We start from the raw sequence: 26,441 nt of genomic DNA on the forward strand, positions 1-26,441 counted from the left end.
TTACTTAACTGATCATACTATAAGAATCACACCCCAAAACCATCTGCATGACCATGGTCCATGGCCCTCAACGACGAGATTGGTTCGAATATGTTTTCAAATAGAGTTTGCTGACCAAATGCCAATGGCATCACGTCTCTTGTCATAGACGCCTTTGACACGTAGCAATTACACTATTCATTAAAACTTATAAGTGAACCTAAACAATAGCGTCAATACTTGAGGATACAAATTATTGTTTCCAGCTAAAAACCTGATCACTTGATTTTAAAATCAAATATCTAAATTTGGAATGGGGATATTATAACTTTGTTCCCACTTATAATTAATTAGTTTACAGAAAATACCATAATCAAGAGGAGAATCACAAAATAATGATGTATTGTCATTGCGTTGATGTTTAATTTTGGAAAATGAAGATATTTGTAGTTTGTTTCAGTGAATACTAAAACAGTTAATGCATTTTACCGACATTATTGAATACATTAATAAGAAGAATTTTTGGGGTCAAATCAAAACTCAGATACTTATTATTTTTTGCTTTTTCCACAAGAAAACAGAAACTAAAAACCACGAGTCAAAAACCACCTTGTATTTCTCCTAGTCTCTAATGCCACAACTATATAAAAACCTCTCCCACTCTCATTTTGTTACTCATCCCAAAAATAAAAGAGTCTCTCACACATACACATACACATACACATACGTACTTGACAGTTTTTTCAATTTCTCTGTTAGTGAACTCAAATCTTCCAATTTCTATGGACACCAAAATCGGATCGATCGATTATTGCAAGCCGACGAATGGCGACGTCGGTAGTCCACCAAACGGCGCCGTCTCAACAATCCACAACTCTGTTCCTTCCTCCGCTATCACCGTCAACTCATGCGATTCGACTATCGGTCGTTACATAGCTCGCCGTCTCGTCCAAGCCGGCGTGACCGATATCTTCTCTGTTCCCGGCGATTTCAACCTCACTTTGCTTGATCACCTCATGGCTGAGCCGGAGCTGAATCTGATCGGCTGTTGTAACGAGCTTAACGCCGGTTACGCTGCCGACGGTTACGCTAGATCTCGTGGAGTCGGCGCTTGCGTTGTCACCTTCACCGTTGGTGGACTCAGCGTTTTGAACGCGATCGCTGGTGCTTACAGCGAGAATCTTCCGCTTATCTGTATCGTCGGAGGTCCTAACTCTAACGATTATGGCACCAACCGGATTCTTCATCACACTATCGGATTACCTGATTTCAGCCAAGAGCTTAGGTGCTTCCAAACGGTGACTTGTTATCAGGTAAACACAAAATCAGATCTAATTAGAGAAAATTTTGAAGATTAGCGTCGGATTGTGAATGATTCTGTTTTTGTTTCTCAGGCGGTGGTGAACAATTTGGAGGATGCTCATGAACAGATTGATACAGCGATATCAACAGCTTTGAAAGAGAGCAAGCCTGTGTATATAAGCATAAGCTGTAACTTAGCAGCGATTCCTCATCATACATTTAGCCGTGCTCCAGTCCCTTTTTCTCTAGCTCCTAGGTAATTATTATACTTACTCTGATTCAATCCTCTGTTTCTACAAGAATCAAAACTCACAAATGTTTTTTTTTTTTTATATCAGATTGAGCAACAAGATGGGTCTAGAAGCTGCGGTGGAAGCAACTTTGGAGTTTCTGAATAAGGCTGTGAAGCCAGTTATGGTTGGTGGTCCTAAGTTGCGTGTGGCTAAAGCTTGTGATGTCTTTGTTGAGCTAGCTGATGCTTCTGGCTATGCTATGGCGGCGATGCCTTCTGCTAAAGGCCTTGTACCAGAGCACCATCCTCATTTCATTGGCACTTATTGGGGAGCAGTGAGCACTCCTTTTTGCTCTGAGATTGTGGAGTCTGCGGATGCTTACATTTTTGCAGGTCCAATCTTCAACGACTATAGCTCTGTGGGTTACTCGCTTCTCCTCAAGAAAGAAAAAGCCATCGTCGTGCATCCTGATCGTGTCACTGTGGCTAATGGTCCAACGTTTGGATGCGTTCAGATGAGCGATTTCTTCAGGGAATTGGCTAAGAGGGTGAAGCGTAATGAGACTGCTTATGAGAACTACCATAGGATCTTTGTTCCTGAAGGTAAGCCATTGAAGTGCGAATCAAAAGAGCCATTAAGAGTTAATACAATGTTCCAACACATTCAGAAGATGCTCTCTAGTGAAACCGCTGTGATTGCTGAAACCGGTGATTCTTGGTTCAATTGCCAGAAACTAAAGTTGCCAAGAGGCTGTGGGTAAGTATCCAGACAAAACAGACTGAATCTTATACATTCTGTAATAGTGAAATAAGCACAAGATTTGAATCTTCTTTCTTCATTGTAGATACGAGTTTCAGATGCAGTATGGATCGATTGGGTGGTCTGTTGGTGCAACTCTAGGATACGCACAGGCATCACCAGAGAAGCGAGTGTTGGCATTCATCGGTGACGGGAGTTTCCAAGTGACGGCTCAGGACATATCAACAATGCTGCGTAATCGACAGAAGACGATCATCTTCTTGATTAACAATGGTGGCTACACCATTGAAGTAGAGATTCATGATGGTCCTTATAACGTGATTAAGAACTGGAACTACACTGGTCTCGTTGACGCCATTCATAACGGTGAAGGCAATTGCTGGACTACAAAGGTAACTGAAACGATTGATGACAGTGGAATTTAACCAAACTTTGGTTATAAACTAACATAATGAACTTGTGTGTTTGACAGGTGAGATACGAGGAGGAGTTAGTGGAGGCGATCAAGACAGCAACAATGGAGAAGAAAGATTGTCTATGTTTCATAGAAGTGATTCTTCATAAGGATGATACGAGCAAAGAGTTGCTTGAGTGGGGCTCACGCGTATCTGCTGCTAATAGCCGTCCTCCCAATCCTCAGTAGAAGAAGCAACACGGAATCTTCACTGCTTCTTACCAATTCAGTGACTGAGTGTTGTTGATCTTTCGACCATCGTGTTTGGAACTTATTAGTATCTCTTTCCAATTAGTACGCTTTATTGTGGAATAAAGTAAATTTCCTTTTCCAGTTTCCACTATTTATAAGCTCATTAATTGAATAAATCCAAATGGTTCAATTTAAACATAAAATATCAATTCGGTTAATATTGTATCATATGATTTTTTTTGGCATTCAAAATTCAAACCAATCAGGCTTTTGCTAGAAACTGAATCTGAACCAAAATCACCAGCCTAGTGAAGAATACCATCCAACTTGTGTAATGATTTCGATCGAGTGGAAGATATATGTTAGTTATAAAGGGATTAAACTCATATCATATATGTTAGCTTAAGGTTCCTACAAATAACATTTGTACTGTATCATGGGAGAGAGTGACCTTCTGTTTAAGATGCTCATTCATGTCTCTGTATGTATCTAAGTTTAAAACAGGAGAGATTTTGACAGTCAACAGGCATCTTAAGGATCAACAAAACAACAAAAGTAAAAAAAAATTGAATGGTTAAGATTCCCAAACTCAGGCAAGAGATTTTCCTGACCATTCTCGCTCCCTTCGTTTTTGTTTTGCTTGCATTCTGTTGAACTTCTCTTTTCCCTTTTCAAGAAGAGGGTCGACCACCACATACGCATCTGGATCATCCCTGCGCGACATTTTATCCTGCAAGATAGTTTCACACTGTCAGGTTCTTCCACAGGACATGAGAAACATATACATAGCTCAACCTTCTGATGAAATTATTTGGGATTAGCATACACTATCCTATGAACTACTGGATTTTCAATTTTTATGTTAACTAAAGAAATGGAACAACGTAGTACTACATCCATTAGATCTGCACTCAAGTGAGATGGAACCTTAGAGATTTACCTTGCCACGCTCAGGAGCAAACTTGAGCTTTACTTTCTTCCAATCAGAGAGATCTTCTTCTTTATTGTCTACTGGTTCACTACTCGAGGTAAACGCTACTGGTTCATTACTCGAGGTAAACGGTTTTGCAGATATAGACTGCTTAAACTTCTCGAGTTTTGCTAACACCTGAAGAAAGCGCAGGAGGGAAACGATGATCAGTTCAAGGAACAGCTGAAAGAGTATCAAGTTAGATGAGTAAACCCTAGACCCAGAATCTAAGAAATTGTCTTCTGATACTGTTGCTCTGAAAAAATTAGATTTTAACTTTTAGGGAAGAAGTATGCCACAATAAAGCAAGGACAAGGTTTGGTAAGCCAACACAGGAATATATTATCAATCAGAAAATAAGTTTAAAAATAAGATACTACTCTGGTAAACAACTTACAGCATCCTCATTTCCTTGCAGTCTGCGTTTTTTCAACTTATGCAACTGCCGGGCGCGTTCAGAAGCGTTGTAAAGCTGTAAATCAGTGTCTCCTTTCTCCATTTGTTCGGCTTTGGCTTCTGAGCCTATCCCTTTTCTCTTCAAGGATAACTTTTCCATCCTTGGTTTCTCGTCTTCACTACTTACAGCATCAGACCTGTGAATAGCAAAACTTAATGAGTCAATGACTAACATCACTGGTTACACCATCATGAACTAAAGCAAAACATATTCAGGCATTCATGCCAAAAAAGCAAGCAGATTTGTGTGAAAGGTTCTATTACTAAATAAAGAATAAATTATTGTGCATAGATGAGAGCATTCGTGACATTTTTAACTAGAGTAGATTAATAGTATTCTAAAGAACAATGAACTAGACATATTGACTAAGCCACAAAACCTGGAAGGCAAATGATCAGAGGCGATAGCGTAATACTGTGGGTGTCATTACCTTTGCATAGGCTCTTCACGGCCTTTCAGACTAGAGCTCTCTGTTAAGAAGACAACCACAAGTATATTATAATTAGAATCTACAGAAATAACTAGAGATAATATAAAGAACATGCATGAGGAACAGAGAGAGCTGTATATTATTCTCTGGTAAAACTTGGTGCCGAACCTAAAATCAACAAATCGTGTTGATAAACAGATAACATCCCTAAGCATAGACATGATTGCTTGATATGATTGAGAATTCGATTATGCAAATCAAGAATTGCCATAAGTTTAATATTTCAGTCAGATGTCAGGATACAGAGAGATGGAAAACGTAATTACTTTTTTTCTGAGTTGGCTTTGAAGGCGTATCTCCCATCTCCTTCCTTCTGCTGAGCACTTGATTCCTCATCTTTGCATCAAATTTAGTCTCATCTTCATCATCGTCGTCATCATCACTATGTCCCACTGTATCAGATACAGAAAAGCTTTTATCTTTTTGAGCCGCTTCTTTCTTAGTATTCAGAGCTTCTCGCACAGATAGTACCTCCTTCGACTCAGATGCATTCTGCAATGTAAAAATACATCAGAAAGTCAAGATTGCTTGTGAAAACAAAGAACTACAACCATAAAAAAAAATATAAAAAAAACCATCATTTTTCACACACAAAAAAAAAGGGGAGTTAAAGATGGGAAAAGTTAAAACCACAACAAGCTAAATTGTATTATTACCCGTTCTTTATCTGTAGCTTCTGCCTTCAAAAGTCGAGGATCATTCAAGACGTCATGACTGCTCTTTATCTTTTGCTTTACAACAGCCAGTTCCTTCTCCTCTTCCTCAGCTTCTTCTCCGAATGATAGTAAATTCAATTTCCTGAATATCACAAAGACAACAAAAAAAAGTCTCAAAAGAACAGCCAAAGCAAAATTATAGCTAAAGTTATGGATTGAGCATGGATAGCATCTTACTTCACGGGCTTTTTCGGGGGTTCCTTGATTTCAGCAACAGATTCTTGTGATGCCTTTGCCAACACTCTAGGAACAATATCTTCGAAAGGGTTCCACAAAACCTGCCAAAAAAATATACAGAATTTTTGGAAAAACCATCACAAGACTGACACACCAAAGAATGAGTATCAATCAGAGAACATCCTCAATAAGAGGCCATTAACATTGTCGTTTAACAGCTATAATAATAGATCTAGCATTAACAATCCTTACCTCAACAGATAATATTTTCGGGGCAGGATCCAGAGGCCGATCATCTTTACCCGTGTCAACCTCTCCTAGTCTTAAAAGATTGTAGATTGAATCGCCCGTCACCTAAAAGCATTAGAAACAAGTTGCAGCTAAACATGATCAAGAACTAGAAAAGAGTAATTGGACGAAGCAGAACAACAAAACAAAAGAAGCAATTTGGTTTACCTTGCCAAAGATAGTGTGCTTCTTATCAAGCCAATCAGACTTATCCAAAGTAAAAAAGAACTGGCTTCCATTAGAATTCGGTGAGCTCGCATTAGCCATGGCTACAATCCCACGGTGGTTAAATCTCAATCTTGAATGGAATTCATCAGCAAAGACACCTCCATATATACTCTCTCCACCTGTTACATATATCACTCATAAAATTCAATTGACCTAATCCAGCGAGCAATCAGAAGAAAATTGACACGAAAACTTTTCAAGGTAAAACTGTGCAGATACAAATTAGAGGTCCTTAAACCCTAAGAATAAAATCGAAAAGCGTAGAAGTTACCGGTGCCGGAGCCGGTGGGATCGCCGCCTTGAACGAGAAATCCGGGAATAACACGGTGGAAGATGGTGTTGTCGAAGTAACCCTCGAGGCATAGTTGAACGAAGTTCCGCACGGATTTTGGCGCTTCTTTAGGCCAAAGTTCGACGTCGATTGGACCATGAGTTGTATTCACAATGACCTTTCCCTTCGTCGGCGGCTCTAGCACGTACACCGTCGACATCTCCTCCTCCTCTCACACACTACCTCTCAGGTTCCATGGCTGGGTTTCGAAAATAGCGTAATTATAGGCAAAGCAAGAGGCCCAATTAAACATAGTGGCTAATTATATGCAAAGCAGAAGGCCCAATTCAACAATTAAAACCCAGTCCATTATCAAACAAGAAACATTTTTTTTTTTTTTTTGTCAATCATCAAACAAGAAACATTATGTTTAAAATCTGTAAAATCTTGACTTTTTGATGAAGTATGACCGCTTAATTACCCTAGTTCAATTCTTTCATAATCTATAATCTTCTTCTTGAATATAGACCTTGTGTAAAGATTTGATAGAGGCTTGTTTTCAAATGTAAAACCGTTGGGTAACTCTGAAATAACACAAGTTCACACAAAGTTCTCAAATTGTACCTCGCAAATTTAGACATTCGTGTGTAACGGTAACATTGCAGTTATATATCTACCTGAACTTGTGTGTGACCTAAACTTCACCATTAGATAATTAATATGTAAACCCTTTGAATTATTGTGTACTATATATGAGTTATTTATCTAATTAAATAAGATAGAAAAAATTAATGTTGGAAATAGATTATAGTGTATTGTCCTTATCTCAATAACTTCCATGAACTTACCTCCGTTAGCCTCCATCTCTTATGGCTCCCCACATACTCTGTTTTCTAGTGAGCCTCCTCTCACTATTTTGTCTCTTTTGGTAATATTCCACATTTTCAAACACGCCAACTTTGAATATTCCGTAGTATTTTTCCATATTCAACGATTTTGTAAAACGAAGACTTCTTACTCTCTCAATAGTCTTCAACTGCCTACTCTTACATATATATATATATATGTTAAGATCTCTTAAACCTTTCGTGGTCATCATATTCATATCCCTCGTTTAGTTTATCTCCAAAGAATCATTCTTTTATTCTTTATTCTTTTAAGCTTCTCTGTTTCTTGTAAAAACAAACGCCAAAGGAACGTTTGCTGTGTGTTTGATGCCCACAAGGTACTACTTATTTGTTAAAATGTTTGAATGAGGTCAATAATTGGTTGGTATAACTAATATTAATGCGACTATAGTTTGTTTAATTAATTTTAGAGAGGTGTTGTTGGTAAAATGCTGAAACTGATCTGGATTGATGCTTGCAGGAGATTTCTATATTAAATAACTTTTGGAATTATCCTTTCGTTATATTTGTGGCCATGGGTCTTGAAGTTGGCTCCTTAAGCTTTAAACTTAAAGACGGAGGCTTGACATCAAGAACCAACAGTTTCAAGAGAGACGATACTACTAGGCACCATAATCCTTCTAAGATTACCATGGAGCGGTCGTTGAGTTTCAACAGCTGGGAGGTTCCTAAAGAGACCAAGACTGATTCTGATTTTGAGGTCTTGGAGACAAAGAAGTCAACGCCTAACACTTTGAATGGAAGAAACTGTGAGAGAATCCAAATAAAGAAACCTACAGTTACTCCACGTGAGCCATTTGTGTTCTTCTCTCCTAGACCGGTCACAGAGCTTGATGCAGCTGCAACTACGTTACAAAAGGTGTACAAGAGTTACAGGACCAGAAGGAATTTAGCAGATTGTGCGGTCGTTGTTGAGGAGCTCTGGTGAGTTTCTTGGTTGATCTTCTTCTTTTTTTAATGTCTTTTAAAGATGTTTACACTAACCCTTGGTATTGCTTGAAATGTTGTAGGTGGAGGACTCTGGAAGGTGCAGCTTTGGATTTGAGCTCTGTATCTTTCTTCGGAGAAGAAAAACATGAGACCGCTGTTTCGAAATGGGCACGAGCTAGAAAACGAGCTGCTAAGGTCTGACATCATTTTATCTCTGTTTAGTTACAAGTCAAGGTGGTATTAGTAGATCTATATCTCTCTTTATTATGAAAAACTAACGTGGGTCTCACTTTTGTTAGGTTGGGAAAGGCTTATCAAAAGATGAAAAGGCTCAGAAATTAGCACTTCAGCATTGGCTTGAAGCTGTAAGTCCCTATAATCTAAATATCTTTGTAACTTTATATCAAAGTTATGGTTTGTGAAGAAACAAATTAATGAGTTTAGTAGCAAAAGAAAAGATCATAACGTTATTAGTTCCTTTTGGTTTTGTTAGTCTAATCTAATGATCCCTCTCTTACAATTGCAGATTGACCCACGTCATCGTTATGGCCACAACTTACACTTCTATTATGATGTCTGGTCAGCAAGCAAGAGCTCACAACCATTCTTTTACTGGTAAGGACTTAGCTCCAAATTCCATCTTTAGATCTTCCTGTCATTGAATGTGTTCTAAACTCTGTTTTCACTGATTTGAAACTAAAGGTTGGACATAGGAGACGGCAAAGATGTAAATCTTGAGAAACACCCTAGAAGTGTTCTACAAAAACAATGCATCAGATATCTCGGACCGGTGAGTTTTTTACCTGATTTGACTCGACCATACTAATTAGCTATAGCTCTTTATAACTCATTAACCTATGTGTTTCTTTGAAACCTGCAGATGGAGAGAGAAGCATATGAAGTGATAGTGGAAGATGGGAGACTAATATATAAACAGAGCATGGCTCTGATCAATTCAACAGAGGAATCCAAGTCGATTTTTGTACTTAGCACGACTCGAAACTTATACGTAGGGATTAAAAAGAAAGGTCTTTTCCAGCACTCTAGTTTCTTATCTGGAGGCGCCACAACCGCTGCAGGAAGATTAGTCGCCCGCGATGGGATCCTTGAGGTACTTAAATTACCTGTCTTTGTTTCTCCCTCGGCATTCAATCTCTTAAATATGTTATGTAAACTAAAAGGATGTTTCATACACCTTTTGTTTCCTCAGGCTATATGGCCATATAGTGGACACTATCTCCCAACAGAAGACAACTTTAAAGAGTTCATAAGCTTCTTAGAGGAGCACAATGTTGATCTCACCAATGTCAAGGTACGGAAATAAAAATTATGAGATCGGTCTTTGTGTTATTGGCATCAAGAGAATGGTTATATTCACGAGTGTTGTTGAATCTGAATTGCAGAGATGTTCTGTGAATGAGGAATATTCGTCATTCAAATCAACTGCAGATGAAGAAGAAGAAAGAAAGGAAGTCTCAGAAGAAATTGAGATGCCTTCAGAGCAGGAAGAGAGAGCGAGACATGTGTTTGATCCTGTAAAGAGACTGTCTTGTAAATGGACAAGTGGATATGGTCCAAGAATTGGGTGTGTTAGAGATTACCCAATGGAGCTACAGGCACAAGCACTGGAGCAAGTCAGTCTCTCTCCTCGGGTTTCGCCAGCTAATTCTTATGGACCAATTCCATCTCCAAGGCCTAGTCCTAAAGTGAGGGTGTCTCCACGCTTAGCATACATGGGAATCCCAAGCCCTAGGGCTGTAAAGTGTTGAAATTTAAAACACACGTTTTTACTTGTTATCCAAGAAAGGGTGGGGTTAGAAGAGAAGAGAAACTAACCTCCATTTTTCTTTCTAGTTACTTTAATTTCTTCTGTATATTTCTCGAGTATTGCAACATTTTGTTGTTCTTTTGATAAATTCTCTGGTTAGATCAAGACTTGATAATGCTAGAGATAGACACAGTCGACTTGTGGCCCATTTGGGTAAATAATTAATTAAAATTTATGCAGAAATTAACATTTTTGAATTTTTGTTAGAAAGTAATGGTATGATAGTAAAACTATTTAAAAATAATTTTACTTTCCTTTATTGTATCGTGTATGTATGTAGAATTTTAGGGAAACATTATTAGCCCATACAGAATAATGTACAACGAAATTCCCCTGTTTTACTATAGTCTATGTACTTTCCCCTTTTTGGTCAGAGTCTTTCCTTTTTTTATTTTTTTTAACAAGTACGTATTGTGAAAACGAAACTTTCAGTTTTAGCCTTTATAACATGTAGTTTCTTTCATCAATTACGTTATGGAGACAATGTTACTTTCCTTAAGAAAAATAATTACTTTCCTTAAGAAAAATAATTACTTTCCCGAATATATTTTACGGTTCTCGTATATATAAATGCAAAGAAGGGAAGGGAAAGACCGAAAGAGTAACTAGCTATGAGGTCGGAAACAGGCATGGAACTTCCGTATGATGTAGAAATCGAAATCTTGCAGAGACTTCCAGTGAAACCTCTGCATCGATTAGAATTGGTTTCAAAAAACTGGAGGAGGCTGATAAGATCTCGATATTTCATGGAACGGTACATGGTTCATCAGAAATCCAAACATCGTTTCAAAATCCTTGCTAAGATCATAGTCGTGGACCCGTTGGTTCTTAAAGTTTCCCCAAAACCTCGACTGTTCCTCCGTTCATCAGACGATGATCCCGAATTTACCTATGTGCTGCTTGAAAATAACGAAGTTGTTGCTACTTGTCTCTCATGCGACGGTTTCATCTGCTGTCCGAGACCTGGTAACAAGTATCTGTTTATAAACCCCGCTACGGGTCAGAAAATCCAAGCCGAACAACGAAGTCCTTGTCACCGTCCACAGACATTTGAAAGTCATGTAACTGTGCCCTTCTTCATAAGCAGATACAGCATAGATTTTCTTGGTTACCGCACGTGTACGTAACATTTACTGTCTTCGTTTATTTTATTTTTTTCAATTATCTTTCACAAGAAGAGTTTATTATAATGATTCAGTCAGTCAGAAGAGTCTTGTTTTTCTTCTTTAATTAGCTAATTAAGATTGTATGTGCATGCAATGCAATGTAATTTGTATTATTTCTTACATGTAGCTAATCATCAGTTTCCTAGTCCGGCGATTGACTTGTTGGGATTTGGGAGAGACAGAGTGAGCGGAGATTATAAACTTGTTAGGTTATTTGAACGGCCTGGGGAGAATACGGCATGCACAGAATGCGAGGTTCTTTCGCTTAAGACATGGGAATGGAGATACATAAGCCATGTTCCTATACCTTGCTTTAAAGGACAACCTTCAGCTAGCGTTAACGGATCCATCTATTGGTTCACTGTTTATCTATGGTTAACAGATGCAGAGTATTCAACAACGGCCAAGATCATAGCATTTGATCTTCACACACACAGATTCCGTGCAGTCCATCACCCTCCTTTCGGTGCTAGAACACCCTCATATATAATTAATCTCATGAACTTAAGGGATCAAGTATGGATGGTAGAGCAAACACTTGACTGTTTGGAGATGTGGAGCATGGATGGAGGAGGAGGCGCATGGGAAAAAATGTATTCAATTGATCTAAAAAGCTATGCGAGGCCTAATCTGGAGGTGCTTATGCCAATTGAAATCTGCGGCGACGGAAAGGTGTTGATTAGCGGTAAGAAGCCAAATAATTCAAATCACTGGGATTTGAAAGAAAGGTTGCTCAAATATGATCCTCGTACTAAAACTTTGCTTCTCGCCGACCATCAAACTTTTGCCCGTGTCCCTTACTTCCAAACTTGGGTCCTTGCTCCCTACTTCCAGTCTCTCTTCTCTTTCGATACACTTTAATTACTAGTCTAGATCATCTTCTCTTCTTTTATTATTTTATTTCTTTTGTTTCTTATATAACATTTTGATCATTTTTACTCACATTTCAAACTGATGCAGAGTATACCCTATATCTTTCTTTTTTTGAATCACGACTTAGCTAAATGAGTATTCAAAAAACATTATATAGTTTTATTTTATAGATTTAATATTTTAGTTTATTGTTACTTACTTTTGTATTTATTTATTATAACGAATACCTGCATATATCATATTTTGGACTGATCTAGATCCAAATATTTGATATTCTAAGGTATCTTGTCCGTGTGATATCCTGGTTTGAAATCTCCTCTACCGAAGCTTTTCTAAAATTCAAAGCCAAGACATATAAAATTCTAAACTTAAGACTTGAATCTATATATACACTCTAGCTACTTCCAGTCTCTCTTCTCTTTCGACGATACACTTTAATTAGTAGTCTAGATCATCTTCTCTTCTTTATTTGTAATTTCTTTTGTTTCTTATATAACATTTTGATCATTTTACTCACATTTCAAACTGATGCAGCCCATATCCAACATTCTTGCAAATATATCAGAACCGCAAGGAAATACGAATGCGCTAGAGAAAAAAAAATCATAAATCACAATCAGGAGCTCTTATCAAACAAAATTCTACTAATTAATCTAACAATACAAATTAAGGAGAAATTCTAGCAGAAAAATGCTTAAACTCGTAGGTGGAGCAAATGAAGAAGAAAAGATTAGAAAACGTAAGAGTGCCAAAGAAACTGCTTAGAGAAACTCACAGGAGAACCGTTGTTAAGAGAGGCAACGGTATTCCTGATGGTTCCGCCGCCACGTTACGCCGCCGCGTTATGGGATCTACCGGCGGACCCATGTTGCAAGTAGGGGGGTCAAACTGACACACCTAAAATATATAAACCTTATGTTTTACACATATAGCTATGTTGCACCCCTAAAGTTTGAGGACGTAAGTTCGATTCATCCACTAAATTTTTATATAAATTTTACCAAATTTTTTTTTTCTGGAGCATGTGATAATGCCCTCATTCACTCCATTATGTTTTTTTCTTTGACATGCATTTTGTTTTGTTAGTTTCAAATTCTATTAATTTACAGCTTCATGTTTTAAGGCATAATATAATTTCCTCTTTCATATAACATGTTTTTTTCTATTTTAAATCTAAAAGAACTTTATTCATCATTTAAATTATTGTTTTCTAAGTTTTAACATATTAATTTTCATAAAATGTAAAATTTGTCTCTTGTGAGTATGAATAATCAACAATTTTAATTTATTTATCCAATTCACATGAAATAAGTTTTATAATATGAAAATTTAAATAAATAATCATTATACTTGGTAAAATGTGTTACAAAATATTTAGATTTTATGATCAATGGTACTATACTATTTTCACAAAATTTAATTACCAAACAAACTATTTAAAAAGAAATTTAATTTTTAAATATATATACTATTTTATTATAACAAAAAGGAAAAACTACCAAATCTACCACATTTCCCCCAATTCTTTCCAAATCTACCACATTTTCAACTTCCTTTCCAATTCTACCACATTTGATATAGAAGTTAATATTTTGCCCTCCCTTTCTCTCTTTCTCTTTATGTTTATTTTTTAATTTTTTTTGTTTTCTTTCTTTCTCTCACTCTTCTTCTCTCTCACATTATTTTTTTGTTTCTCTCACTCATAGATATATATGTATATCTATGAAGTTTTCTTCTTCTTTTTCTTCTCACATGATTTTTTTTCTCCTACAAAATCTAAATCTGGGTTTGAAAATAGTTTATCAATTATATAGTTTTGGTCCACGACGTTAAATTGGCTACACATTTAGATCTGGGTTTCTTCTTATATGAACTTGTCCCCGATCTAATTCTATTACTCATTTGATCTGAACTTTTCCTCGATCTAATTTTGGTACTCATTCGATATTACTCATTCAAAATTTAAATCTGGGTTTGAAATAGTTTAACAATTATATAGTTTTGGTCCACGGCGTTAAATCGTTGAAAATAGAATTAGATAAATCTGGCATTGATATTACTTGTCCTCGATCTAATTCTGGTACTCATTCGATATGAACTTGTCCCCAATCTAATTCTATTACTCATTGCATATGAACTTGTCCCCGATATGATTATATTACTCATTCGATCTGAACTTGTCCATGATCTACTTTTATTACTCATTCAATATGAACTTCTCCTTGATCTAATTCTATTACTTATTCGATATGAACTTATCCCCGATCTAATTCTATTACTCATTCGATCTGAACTTGTCTCCGATCTAATTATATTACTCATTCCATATGAACTTGTCCCCGATATAATTATATTACTCATTCGATCTGAACTTGTCCCCGATCTAATTCTATTACTCATTCCATATGAACTTGTCCCTCATCTACTTTATTACTTATTCGATACGAATTTGTCCTTTATCTAATTCTATTACTCATTCGATATGAACTTGTCCCCGATCTAATTCTATTACTCATTCCATATGAACTTGTCCCTGATCTAGTTCTATTACCCATTCGATCTAAATTTATCCCCGAGCTTAATTTATTTTTCTCTTCATATGTCCCCGAGTATTTGTTGGATCTTGCCGAAGACCTTGAAGGATCTAACCCTACTCTATTAATATATTATTTAATTACAATTATAAGTAATTGTAAACGTACAACATTTATTGCAGTCTGGTCCCTCTTCTCCAGCCAGTACCAACTTGTCATTTTATCTGACATAGCCTTATATCACCATCAAAGGCAATTTCGTCCGCTATTTTGCATGTGGAAGAAAAATGTGGTAGATTTGGAAAGCTTTTTCAGAATGTGGTAGATTTGGAATGCCACATTTCTAAAAGTGATAGATTTGGAAAGATTACCTAACAAAAATCTGTTTTATATATTATTATTAATATCTTGTCCAAAAAAATATTGTTCACCTTGACTTTGGTCTTGGAGAAGAACTTGAGCATTGGAGTTGTGCCTTCTCCTAGAACAAACTCCAACGTGAAGGTCGTTCCCGTCTTTAACCTTTTGCCAAGTATAACATTGACAGAAGCTGCATAGGAAGGCTACTTTCCTCCATTCTTGTCCACTAGAGCTATATATCTTCATTCTCCACTGCAAAAGATCTCGAAAGACGCTGCATATATAAGATGTTGATGACTAAAATTTTCCAGACGGCTAAAAAATTTAAGATGTTTAATAGTGATCATCAAAACATTTTTTCAATAAGAGAGATAAATTAGACACAAATTCCACGAGTATTATTATTAATCTAGTAATAATAATAATAATGGTTTAATATAAGACCAGCTTTGTGGGTCTTGGACTCAGTCTTGGGTGTCCGGTGCAAAAGAGCAGCGCAACGTGGCATGTGAGACCAATTCCATTGACTCTTTGTTGACTGGACCAACATGTCGAATTCATCTTTTCTAAATTAGAGTCGTGTTGTGATATGTGTGTGTTTGGTTAGTATATTATAGTAGTAAATATACCACACCAACAAACATGGATTACTTGCACATTAATTTAACGGTCACTAACTAACATGTGGAAGTCGTATTCACTATCTGCTGCTAAATTAGGGCATGGCTCTGCTAACTTTAAAGTTTCCTTTCATTTACTCTGCTAAGTTGAAAGGTCCACTAACTAATATGCCAAAATTGGTTGGGATTTAATTACCTTACATGTACTGGATTTAGTACCACACACATCATACCATTATTTATGATATATTTTAACAATTACGTAGTATACCTTTTCAAACTGATGCAAAAAAAAAAAAAAAAAACATAGATCATACAAAACTTCGTTTTTGTCAACGTAGGATTTTCGTAACACAATTTGTTATAAATCGGTCAAGTTCTGTCGCATCATTTCAATGTTCAGACTGACGCTTGCTGCTCCATGCCATCCTTTGGTCCTAACTCCCAACTATATATAAACTTTTTCTCCCTTCTCAATCGTAAACATCGAGTCAAGTCTCTAAGGCGAGTCATGCGGAGAGGTAAGGTTGCTAACGGTTTGGGTGGGATTCACACAACAACAAAGTCAAAAGCCGAAGAGAGTAAGCTAGCAGGTCGGGCTTTCATAAAGAAAGAGCCAACGAGGAGGTAGTACGTACGTAAAAGAAGAAAAACTTGGAATCTGCGAAGAGGGTTTTCGTCAAAGTCGCATGCAGGACCAGATGAAGGAGTCCTTCGAACAGCAACTCAAACTCACGGTACCTTAATTACGTTTGGTTTTCTTCCTTTTTGATCTTAATCTAGTCGATATATGTTTCAAAACGACCAAGCAAAAATAAATAAAGAAAAGCATATGGAAAAAACACATTTTTAAGTATTTGTAGAGGATAAATAAATAAAGCACTCGAGTGAAAACTTCAAAAGTAAGTTCTTCCTTCGGTAAATAACACGTGTAATTATTGACGTGGCAGCCACGAAAACTGTAAAATATTTATCTCCGAAAAAGAAAAAAGAAGAGAGTCAGAGAGAGTCAAAAGTAAAACTTTGTTTTAAATACAAAAACAATTTGGAGGTGTATACGATTTTTATCCCAAAAACAATAAAAATACTAACGTATATACGAGTAAAAATACAATTTGACAAAGAGAAAAGTAATTATTTTTGAAAAAAGAAAAAAAAAAAAAAAAAAAAAAAGAAGAAGATGAAGAATAAGAAGCAGCTCAAAGCATTGTAAAACCCTAAGTCCAAACTATTACCACCAGCGCCGATTCTGTGTACGCTTCCGATTTCTCTGCTTCTTGCATATCGTTACCGATTTATCTGCTTTCGTTGCCTGATGTAAAATCATTTCCCCAATTTCTCTACTTTCTTTGCTTGATTTTAAAAATCCGTAATTTCAGCGCTAATCGGGTTTTGTAGAATCTTTGATTTGAACACAAATCCGGTATTTTTGGTCATGGCTATGACAAAACAAAATCTATTTGGTTACATTTGGAAACTAGTCGTCGCCCTTACCCAGATCTCGTCAGGATTTCTTTGTTTCCTTTTTTCGTAACTCCGAGTTTTGGGTTTTGGATATTTGGTTGGTTATGTGGATAATAAAGTCCTGTTTTAGTACAGATATGCTCTGTTTCTTTGTTCTTACCTGGGTCGTGTTTCCAGAATTTCGTAGAAGAGAGAACGAGCACTTGCTAATCATGGACGAAGCAGGTAGGATGAGGAGGCATGATGAAACCATGACACTCATAAAGAATTACCTTGAGCAACACGGAATGTCCAGCACGGTTCAAGCGTGAGTACTTTTAGATTTTGTTATGATTTTCCTACAACAACAGTGTGTTTTACTCCTAACAATTTCATTGTCTCTGTGTTTTTTCCCTCTGTGTTGTGTTAGTCTGGATATTGAGAGGGGAAAGCTACCCAATCTTGCAACTTTTACATCCTTGCTACTTGGTGGTAACTTTGAAGACGCTGTGACTTATTTTTGCCAATTTCAGAATGAAGTTTCTCTAGCCTCCTGCCACATCTTCTATTTCATCTGGCGGCAATTGTTTTCGGAGCTTCTTTCTAAGTAAGGTGTCTCAGTTTCTTCTTCTTGTTCTGTTGTGTTTTTATAACAAGTTCTTGAGTTTTTTTTTCCAATGCAGGAATAACATAATTCAAGCCAAAACAGTTTTTTTCCATCGCATGTATCCCATTTCACTAGCAGATCCTTCTTTGGTAAAAGATTATGACGAACTGAAGATTCATTTTGAGTACGTGATTCTCATATGCTTGTATATACTTGCTAGTGTGTGTTGTGTTATGATATGATGGTATATGTGTTTGTTGTGTCATGATATGATGGTATGTGTGTTTGTTGTGTTATGATATGATAGTATTTGTGTTTGTTGTGTTATTATGCATGCATCATCCGTATGTATGCTCTATTTGTTCTGATATGTCTTGTGATGGTTGCTGGTAACTCTTATTTCAGGAACAACACAATACCTACTGTTGATGTAGAGAATCAAAGGGAAAGAGTGGTTCAGTATGTGAAGAGCCTAATCGAACAAGACCTAAATGTTAGGTCCATGTTCTATCCAACAGTCATTGAGGGACAAAGTAGACTACAAACCCTCTTAGAACAGAGGTATATATTTACTTCTTACTTTTCTTTTCTTCCAATCTTGATTTTTCCTAACACCTAGTTCGTCTTTCTATTGTAGCGTGAACTGGCAACATAGAGATTGCGTTCATAGCCCCTTGTTTGCTTCTTTGCTCAATGATCACCACTGTACTCCCCAACCCCTTCATCAGAATCATCAAACTCTAGCCACCAACAATTTGGATATGCAGGCATCATCATCAGGATTAGGAAACTATGACCCGATGTTACTTGAGTTCAATGGCCAACCCCAACACTCAGCTGGTTCCCATTACTCACCGTCATTATATTTGACTATTGAAGATGATACAGTCATGCCTGGATGGACTATTAACTCAGATCAGTCAGCGGGTTTTTCAAACGACATTCCATCTGTTGTTACTGTTCCGCCGACCTTTTCTCTGTCCGATAGCGTTGTGAAAGATATTCATGTGACTGAGGTTGTCACTGCTTTTGAGTTTCACCATCATCTCCCTTTGGTACTTGGTAAGCGCAGCTTCTCTAGTTCTTTTTCTCAGTGCATTCTAACTATTTTTCTTACTCTAATCATTATCTGTTTTTGGTATTGTTAGTTTGCACACCTTCAGGTGGTATTAGACTGTATCGTATCAACACTATGAAGACTCCTTTTCGAATGAAATTTACCATCTGGAACAAAAAAAAATTATCACAGGCCTTGAAGGTTTCGTTCAATGTTAAATCGAACTTTGTAATAACATATCCAAACCAAATCCGAGACTAATCAATTTTTCAAAAACACAGGCTCGTTTGGGTGAAACAGAAGGTGAAGCAGAAGGACTGTGTGTGGCGTGGGGATCTGACACAACATTTGGTACATATCTGTAAATTCATTTTTCAGAACTTATGGGAACATATCACTTGACTAATATTTCTCCTCTGTTTTCAGCTGTGGGTTTCTCTGAAGGTTTAGTTCACACTTACAACTATATACATGAACAGCGCCCTAAGCCACACCTTGAGGTTTGTATCAAAATAAATTGATATATATACTTAGAAGAAAAAGCTTATATATCTAACATAATTCAATCTAAATATTGACTAGATTGAGGCACATAGTGGGCCTGTCAATGATATCGTGTTCTATAGTTCTCAAGGAGAGCTAAAGATAGTAACCTGTGGAAATGACAGACACATTAAGGCTTGGAATTCATCAAATGGGTTAGTGTACTGGAAATTGACTCATACAGCTCCCTTAAATTCTCTTGCTTTGCACCAAGATGGAAACAAAGTGGTAATTATCCAATCCTCAATCCATTTTTGCTAATGTTGTCTACTTATACTTAAAACAATGAACTCATAGTGTTATTTTAATTTCAGCAACTCTTTATCTTGGATGTGTTTGGAACTGCTATGAAACCAAACATAGGATATAACGGACCACTTGATAGTAATCCACTTCTTTTCCCTAGTGATATGAATGCTAGGCTTGAACTCAAGTTTAGCGGCGATGGAAAGAGGTGAGTTGAATATAGATGAGTCGTTTCAGTTATGTTTTACAATTTTCAAGTTAATCTCATTTTTATCTTGGCAGATTGTTCTGTTATGGTCCGGGTGGCTTGGTTGAGGTTGATAGAGAATCTTTTGAGACTAGGAGAAATTACAACAGCGTTATGAATCCTCAAACAAAATGCATGGATATTTGCAAGAATGGGTATATAGCTGTTGGCGATGAATATTGTGTGAAAGTCTGGAATGTGGACAGTGATCATCTTTTCAGAAAGATCAAGATAGACGCAGCAGTATTTCCGGTAAGACGATGAGAACTTCTAGTTTCTTTGATACACATCAGGAAGACTTTGCTAAATATGTCTCTCTAACATTTTGCATAACTGTCCCATGGTGAAGTTAACTTTGTTAATATGTTTCTTTAACATTTTGCAGGAATGTCCCATGGTTAAGTTTAACAGGGAAGGCTCTTTGTTAGCCGTGGTGAGCTCATTATGCCTGAGGTTTCTAGCAAACGCTGATGGAAAGAGTTTGCTTGAACATGAATCATAAACTTACCTCTGTGATACTTGCTTGTTGGTAAGTGGTGTTGTGAATCAAAGATCATTTTTAATGGAGATATAGTTTGATGTGTGGTTTGATTGCAGATGCAAAGAGAGATCTGATATGACTTGTGGAAGGCTGGGTGCTGGAGAAGGGATACATTTTAGGTAGTGGTTTTGTTGGTTTTGTTATGTAAGTGGTGGTTAACTGGCACACTATTTCTGTCTTTAATTTGCAAGCAATGCTGCAGTCCCTTTCTATGAAATTAGAAGACATAAGTGAGTGAGACATTTAAAACAGGGGAATCATTTAATGCAGTGGTCTTTTTTTGGTTTTTTTTTTTTTGTATGTGGTGGTGAATTTGCACACTATCTATGTGACTATGTCGTTGCAAGTGGGTTTGGTTTTGGTGGTAAAACGATTGAAAGATGAAAGAAATCACATTAAGGGAAACATTCTTGTTCTGCAGAAAAGAGAGTGTTTTGTGCTATATACTTAGAGAGACCCTTAAGCAGCCAATGAATCAGTGATTTGTTTACAAGTGTCACTTTCGTATTAAAAAAATTGGTCCCAACAGAAGACGAGTCCATAAATTTCTTGGAGGAGCACGATGTCGATCCACCAATGCGAAGGCAAGGAAATGAAATATATGAGATCGTTTTCATGTTATTGTCTTAAAAAGCAATGAACCAGGGTGTCTTATTGGGGCGACCAATGAATCAGTGTTTTAATTCCTTTATAATATAGATAAAGAAACAAGTCAACAGTTGCCATTAGTTACCACTTACCAGGACGTAAACGTTTAGGCATTCTCTCTCTCTCTCTCTCTCTCTCTCTCTAATCGTAATTTCGGTTTAAGAAAGGACCGGGTTTGATTGTTGAATTAGGCGCTACCTAATTTGGTCTCCGTCTAAACCGGGAGAAGGAGAAAAAGAAAGAAAGAAGAATATGAGATCGTTCTTATGTTATTGTCTTAAATTGCAATGAACCAGGGTGTTTTAATTTTCTCTATAATCATGTATAGGGAGAAGATGGACAATTAAACTTGCAAAAAACATCTCAAGTGCTGTATTTTACATCAGACTAGGCTGGGAAAACGTCTGCTCCGTTAATGGGCTAAGTGAAGGAGAGTTATGTAAGTTTAAACTTTTCCAAAATGGGGAAAGACCTGTGCTTTGGCTGTGTCCAGGGGAACCTGGCATTGGCCACAAACAGAAGAGGACGTTGGATGAAGTTTCCAAGGGAAAGGAGAAGAATACACCTAGCCGTGAAAGTACCGGGCAACTAGTTAGTTCAAGAACTTGTTGTCATAAACATTTTTTGTGAATATCGTCATGAGTTTAAGTGTTTGATATTGATACTGACTGGATCTTGTTAAGTCACTTCCAATGAGTTTCACGAGGAAGAATAACATTAATAAGGCTGGGGAGGTAATTCTGCTGAACCAAGATGGAAGAAAGTGGTCATCTTATCTACAGATAACAGGACTTGGACGAGCCGGAAGTGAATGGTTTTATTTGAGAAGAGGTTGGAGAGAGATGTGCGAAGCGAATGGAGTGAAGGTAAATAATTCGTTCAAGCTGGAACTGATGTGGGAAGGAGCAAATCCTATGTTTCTGCTCTAACGTGACCAACAACACAACTTTATGTATAGACAAAACATTTTGCCTTACTTAGTCAGACTTAGATGCTAAAATGTTTCTTTCAGATTGAAAACCATGAATAAAAGGGAAAAGGAAACCAAAGCACTCGTAAGAAGAGAGCTTGTGAGACTGCTCCTCAGCCAAAGAATGTGAAAAAGGCTCCAAGAGTAGGAGTAGAGGGACGGCTGAATAAGAGAATAAGTTGCTGACCAGAGCATCAAGTTGATGAGGGGAGAAGATGCACTCAGGTTTCAAACAGAACCAACACCATCTCAAGAAGATTACAGTGCTTGCTACCACGATCTTGCTCAGTCTCGGATCAGGTGGCTAATGTGAAACAGGGCATTGTAGATACTCTGAACACTGTGGGACAAGTGAACAGAATCTGCAAGCCTCTTTGCTAGCAATTGACGCCTTAGGTGCATTCCAGAACCAAGATCTAGTTGTTTTTTCTTGAAACCAATATTTTTTTACTTAGGTTTTTAATGGTGTGATGATGAAACAGGGGAGAGGAAATGGGGAATCAGCAATAATCTGGTTTGAAGTGAGACTGAAGATGGGGAAAAAGGAACAAAGAGTCTTTTCAAAGGTGGAGTCAAGTAGTTTCACTAGATTCCTCTTCTTCTTCTTCATCCACCAAACTAAACTAGGTTTATTCTGTATTTGAGACTGTCCAGGGTTTGTGACTTGCGTTCTTCGGTTGTATCAACAATTTGGACTACTTCATTATATCGCTGAGAAACTGGTAAATTTATAATGCATTGTGAGTTAGAACTTTTCTTGTATTAGTAAATAATTACTTCGGTGCTTTTATGTTTTGGCAGAGAAATGCATGAATGATAATGCAACTGTCATCAGACTTGAATGAGATAATGCTATAAAAAATGAGTTCTCTCTGGTCAACTACTTCACTGCATAGTTGAACAAGTTTTTTTTTTTTTTTGGTAAGCGCATAGTTGAACAAGTTCATAATACGAAAAAGAGTTAGCAAAATTCTCCGGTCCAATCCCTGATCTTCGGTCTTACTTTCACACTTTATTATGAGTGAAAGAATTTGTTGATTCCGGATATCTTCTCCCTTGTTCGTTTTCACATCACATTATCAGAGACCTAGAACCAAACTAAACCGCAAAACAAAAGACAAGTGTTCATCAACATCCAGATCACACACCTAAGACGTCAATTTCCTGCAGCAAAACTTCTAGATTATCTTCCTTTTTCTTGATCTCAGACTGAAACTGCCGTACACTGTCTATAATGATCTGTTCATACCGAAACTGTCGTACACTGGGTATAGTGTCTACAAGGCTCTGTTTCACCTTAGCCAACTAATGTTTGACAGAGCAAGGTTGAGGTGGTTTCTTGCGCATGTCTCCGGGTGCAGCAAGAGACTTCTCCTTCTGCAATTGTCTTCTCCATCTCGCCATGAGCTTTGTGAAGGCTGCAGCTTTCGACTTGAGGTCGCTTGTGTGTCCAAGTCTTAGTTTATGCCGTATCCTCTTCTTTAACTAACTCACGACTTCTCCTTTCCTCAGTTTGTACTCCTGCTTCAGCTACTGTTTCACGTCTTGGGGGCACAGTCTCACGTCCTTTCTCATTTATAGAAGAAATAGCTACATTTACAGATGAATCATGAGGAAGTGAACTTAACCAATGCTCCAGGTTCAGTCTCCTCTTAGGTACACAACTTCACTCACTGAGTAGTAACTTTTCTTGCCGTCTGTCTATATCCTGCTGATTGGAAAATAACATCACAATCAACAATCTACTTCCAACATAAAAGAGTAAGACATGATCTTTTTCTATATATTGATGAATTTCAATGCTGGTTGCAAGGAGAAAGAAGCATGCCTTTACTGCCACTTCCCTTGGGCCTTGGCAGTTCTGAAGAGGACACAGGGTGGCAAAACGGTATAAGAGCAAATAAAACTGAACAACTCGGATAACCATTGGTTTTCAGAAACAAGCTTCCTCCGTATATTATTATCTACAAATGATAAAGGCAGTTCGATACAGAAACAGGCCAGAAAGCTTACTTCTTTTTTATTAGCAGCAACTTCGTTCTGCTTCAAAGCACTCAATGCTTCCTTCACATATTGAAGCCACTACCTTACTATACTTATCTAAAGAGATGCCCAATGATTTCACTGCGTCAGCCAGCTATGTTTTGAGCTTGCCAACTTCCGTGATACTTGGGGAATCTGCTGTCAATATGAAAAAAAGTTAACCAAAGAGCAGTGGGTTCCGAAATAAAGATATTTACAAGGCATCCATGTATCACCTTATCATCCTTTTTAACGTAATGTAGAATTGGTGAAAGCAACTCTGGAAGTATATCCTCACTTTCTTCTACAACAAGGGTCATAATGTTCTCCATAGATGAAAACACTTTCCCAGAATGATGGTCTTTGAAAAGGAAATATACATTCATCATCATTCAAACGTACATTGATGGATGTTGTATAACAAACGTAAGCAACACTCAAAAGACCAGTTGTGAAACTACACTACGAACAAATAAAACTAAGTAGCACATGATAAAGTCTATGGAGAGGCAGAAGTGCGAGTAGGAGAATGATTCTAAATGAGAAGCTTGAAGATAGGTCAACAAAACTAAAACCAAGTGTCTGACATCAACGGTCACCATGTAGTTCAATCTAATGCGCAAAGTGGTAACAACAACATGCCAACATCCATGAATTTAGCAGAACAAATCTGAAGGAAAAACGATTGAAGATTGATAAGGAAGATAGACCATAACATGTATGCAGTTAGACAAATCTTGCAGTTAGATAAGGACACAACAACATGCCAACATCCATTAAACTGTTGCTTCTAAATTGGAACTTCAATTCTAGTTGGAAGGAAATATTAGCTTGTACCTTATACCGTTGAGTAAATGCTGGAACATCTCAATAAGAAGTGCATCACTCTTGCTTAATTTGACATCATACACAGTTTCAAGGATGGATATCCTCTTGGCGTAGGATCGACCATATATGTCAGATCGATGTTCAGATTATGATACAATTAACTGGAATACTTCCTACATGTAAATCATAGAAAATAGTTGGTGATCAACCCGCATTGCTCATTTTCCTTAAGATAAAACTACCAAATAAAAACGTACTTTCATCTGGTCATCATCATAGGTAAGATCTGGAGCAGTTATGAACGTAATCCGACTGATGGAAGCCGCGACTGCAACTTTGACATCAGCATCCGAATGTTGGAAGTGTTTAGGACCGACCAATGCTCCTATCAACGGATACAGTTTCCACATTGTTGGGCAAGGAGGTGACTGTTCAATCGTTGACATAAGGTGTTCAACTTTCTGAAGCAAAGACAATTAAATGATCATTAAAGTCAAGAACTCCAAAATATCAGCACACACTTGAAAATAAATTCAAGAGATATACATCCACATAAAAGAAAATATAGTTTTCAGAACAATAAGAACATATTGGAAAAAAAAAAAAAAAAAACAGACTTTCATCAATTAGAGGAATTATGAGATCAATCTCATTCTCAGGGCAGTTCTAAAGTCTAGAAATTTGTTTGTATTTTGACAATTATTACGCAAAAGTCAGAACTGAAGCTGAAGACAAAATGCTAGGCCATGACTACTTTGATGTCCGCCTATCAAAAGATCACAGACCAAACTAAGATTCAATCCTAGACCTATACCTTATGATAAACATTCAATTTCTAAATGAAACCAAATCCAGAAGGGAAAATCAACATATCAAGAACTAAATCACATCTTTACGAGAATAGATTAGTTCAAGCAACTCTCTAAAACCGGAATTCAAGATCATTCAAAAGACTGAATTGCAAGAAGAAAGCATTGCACAGATTCGCATTAGAATGACAAAAATAAGCAATCAAACGCCTGGAAAAGATGAGTAAGAATAGTTATAAGCGAAGAAGGAAAGGAATAAAAAAGAAAACAGTGACGGAGCTCACGTCGAGAAGAGAAAGAATCTCATCGACAGAAGAAGGTGGGTCAAGAAGCTTTCTTCCAGCTTCCTCAAGCTCTCTATCAGAAACCAACATGCCACTCTCTTTGAAGATCTCTCCAAACCCTAGCTACAAAATTTTAGCATCGATTCCAAGATTCGGAGGAGAGTGACGCCGGATTGAGACGAGAATTTTCAATCTTGCAAGGGAGAAATATAAACAATTTCTCCGACGGTCGTTTGCTGATGTGGCACGTTCCAGCATGTCACTTATTGCGGACACGGATTAATGTTACCTCTCTTTTTATACAATTTTTATTAAAGCTGTCATTTTTTCATGGTCTTCCAAATTATTTGGTTGGACTTAAATAATACTAATATAACAAAAACTGTAGAACAATTTTTATTGGTTCACTTTAACAAACAAGATATGAAATTTATCCTTGGTATTAGATCGGAGTCAGAATA

The 26,441-nt window shown here is 37.1% G+C and overlaps 6 protein-coding genes and 1 pseudogene across 15 annotated transcripts; 5 read left to right on the top strand and 2 right to left on the bottom strand.

Moving 5' to 3' along the window:
* Positions 1–629: 629 nt before the first annotated feature.
* LOC9303277 (pyruvate decarboxylase 1) lies at positions 630–3,070 on the top strand. The gene is made up of 5 exons (XM_021017526.1): positions 630–1,292; positions 1,374–1,537; positions 1,620–2,270; positions 2,359–2,665; positions 2,746–3,070. Exons 1-5 carry the CDS (start codon positions 762–764, stop codon positions 2,914–2,916), a joined length of 1,824 nt encoding a protein of 607 aa, XP_020873185.1. The 5' UTR covers positions 630–761; the 3' UTR covers positions 2,917–3,070.
* A 211-nt stretch (positions 3,071–3,281) lies between these two features.
* Positions 3,282–6,798, bottom strand: LOC9303278 (peptidyl-prolyl cis-trans isomerase CYP57). The gene is made up of 10 exons (XM_021017527.1): positions 6,517–6,798; positions 6,186–6,364; positions 5,982–6,083; positions 5,730–5,830; positions 5,493–5,634; positions 5,103–5,328; positions 4,777–4,816; positions 4,287–4,482; positions 3,860–4,027; positions 3,282–3,649 (listed from the first exon to the last, which is right to left on the bottom strand). The coding sequence occupies exons 1-10, from the start codon at positions 6,734–6,736 to the stop codon at positions 3,509–3,511; spliced, it is 1,515 nt and encodes a 504-aa protein (XP_020873186.1). The 5' UTR covers positions 6,737–6,798; the 3' UTR covers positions 3,282–3,508.
* A 790-nt stretch (positions 6,799–7,588) lies between these two features.
* LOC110226225 (IQ domain-containing protein IQM1) lies at positions 7,589–10,373 on the top strand. Of its 2 annotated transcripts, XM_021017017.1 has the most exons (9): positions 7,590–7,741; positions 7,885–8,348; positions 8,435–8,549; positions 8,654–8,719; positions 8,881–8,969; positions 9,057–9,144; positions 9,235–9,465; positions 9,565–9,666; positions 9,758–10,373. In XM_021017017.1, the coding sequence occupies exons 2-9, from the start codon at positions 7,939–7,941 to the stop codon at positions 10,121–10,123; spliced, it is 1,467 nt and encodes a 488-aa protein (XP_020872676.1). In that variant the 5' UTR covers positions 7,590–7,741; positions 7,885–7,938; the 3' UTR covers positions 10,124–10,373. The 2 variants fall into 2 exon arrangements, with proteins under 2 accessions (XP_020872675.1, XP_020872676.1); XM_021017016.1 differs by having other exon boundaries at positions 7,589–7,741; positions 9,235–9,666.
* A 420-nt stretch (positions 10,374–10,793) lies between these two features.
* Positions 10,794–12,209, top strand: LOC9305297 (putative F-box protein At2g02030). Its single transcript, XM_002867160.2, has 2 exons — positions 10,794–11,301; positions 11,476–12,209. The coding sequence occupies exons 1-2, from the start codon at positions 10,794–10,796 to the stop codon at positions 12,207–12,209; spliced, it is 1,242 nt and encodes a 413-aa protein (XP_002867206.1).
* A 4,589-nt stretch (positions 12,210–16,798) lies between these two features.
* LOC9303279 (protein TPR3) lies at positions 16,799–20,826 on the top strand. 4 transcript variants are annotated; one of them, XM_021017009.1, is made up of 14 exons: positions 16,799–17,052; positions 17,377–17,506; positions 17,609–17,785; positions 17,862–17,969; positions 18,191–18,346; positions 18,423–18,847; positions 18,934–19,043; positions 19,124–19,193; positions 19,269–19,342; positions 19,425–19,613; positions 19,700–19,839; positions 19,914–20,130; positions 20,264–20,407; positions 20,476–20,826. In XM_021017009.1, exons 2-13 carry the CDS (start codon positions 17,412–17,414, stop codon positions 20,378–20,380), a joined length of 1,878 nt encoding a protein of 625 aa, XP_020872668.1. In that variant the 5' UTR covers positions 16,799–17,052; positions 17,377–17,411; the 3' UTR covers positions 20,381–20,407; positions 20,476–20,826. The 4 variants fall into 4 exon arrangements, with proteins under 4 accessions (XP_020872668.1, XP_020872672.1, XP_020872670.1 ...); XM_021017013.1 differs by having other exon boundaries at positions 20,484–20,826; XM_021017011.1 differs by having other exon boundaries at positions 16,799–16,988.
* A 155-nt stretch (positions 20,827–20,981) lies between these two features.
* Positions 20,982–22,557, top strand: LOC110226129 (annotated as a pseudogene).
* Positions 22,558–22,870: 313 nt separating this feature from the next.
* LOC9303280 lies at positions 22,871–26,233 on the bottom strand. Of its 6 annotated transcripts, none has more exons than XR_002330278.1 (6): positions 25,981–26,233; positions 25,145–25,348; positions 24,897–25,060; positions 24,296–24,363; positions 24,051–24,215; positions 22,871–23,748 (listed from the first exon to the last, which is right to left on the bottom strand). XR_002330278.1 is itself a non-coding variant. In XM_021017018.1 (3 exons), exons 1-3 carry the CDS (start codon positions 26,068–26,070, stop codon positions 25,034–25,036), a joined length of 321 nt encoding a protein of 106 aa, XP_020872677.1. In that variant the 5' UTR covers positions 26,071–26,233; the 3' UTR covers positions 24,731–25,033. The 6 variants fall into 6 exon arrangements, 1 of the variants encoding a protein (XP_020872677.1); XR_002330277.1 differs by having other exon boundaries at positions 24,296–24,420; XR_002330275.1 differs by having other exon boundaries at positions 24,296–24,729.
* Positions 26,234–26,441: the final 208 nt, after the last annotated feature.

Source organism: Arabidopsis lyrata, assembly GCF_000004255.2.
Source record: "Arabidopsis lyrata subsp. lyrata unplaced genomic scaffold ARALYscaffold_7, whole genome shotgun sequence".
Classification (NCBI taxonomy): Eukaryota; Viridiplantae; Streptophyta; class Magnoliopsida; order Brassicales; family Brassicaceae; genus Arabidopsis; species Arabidopsis lyrata.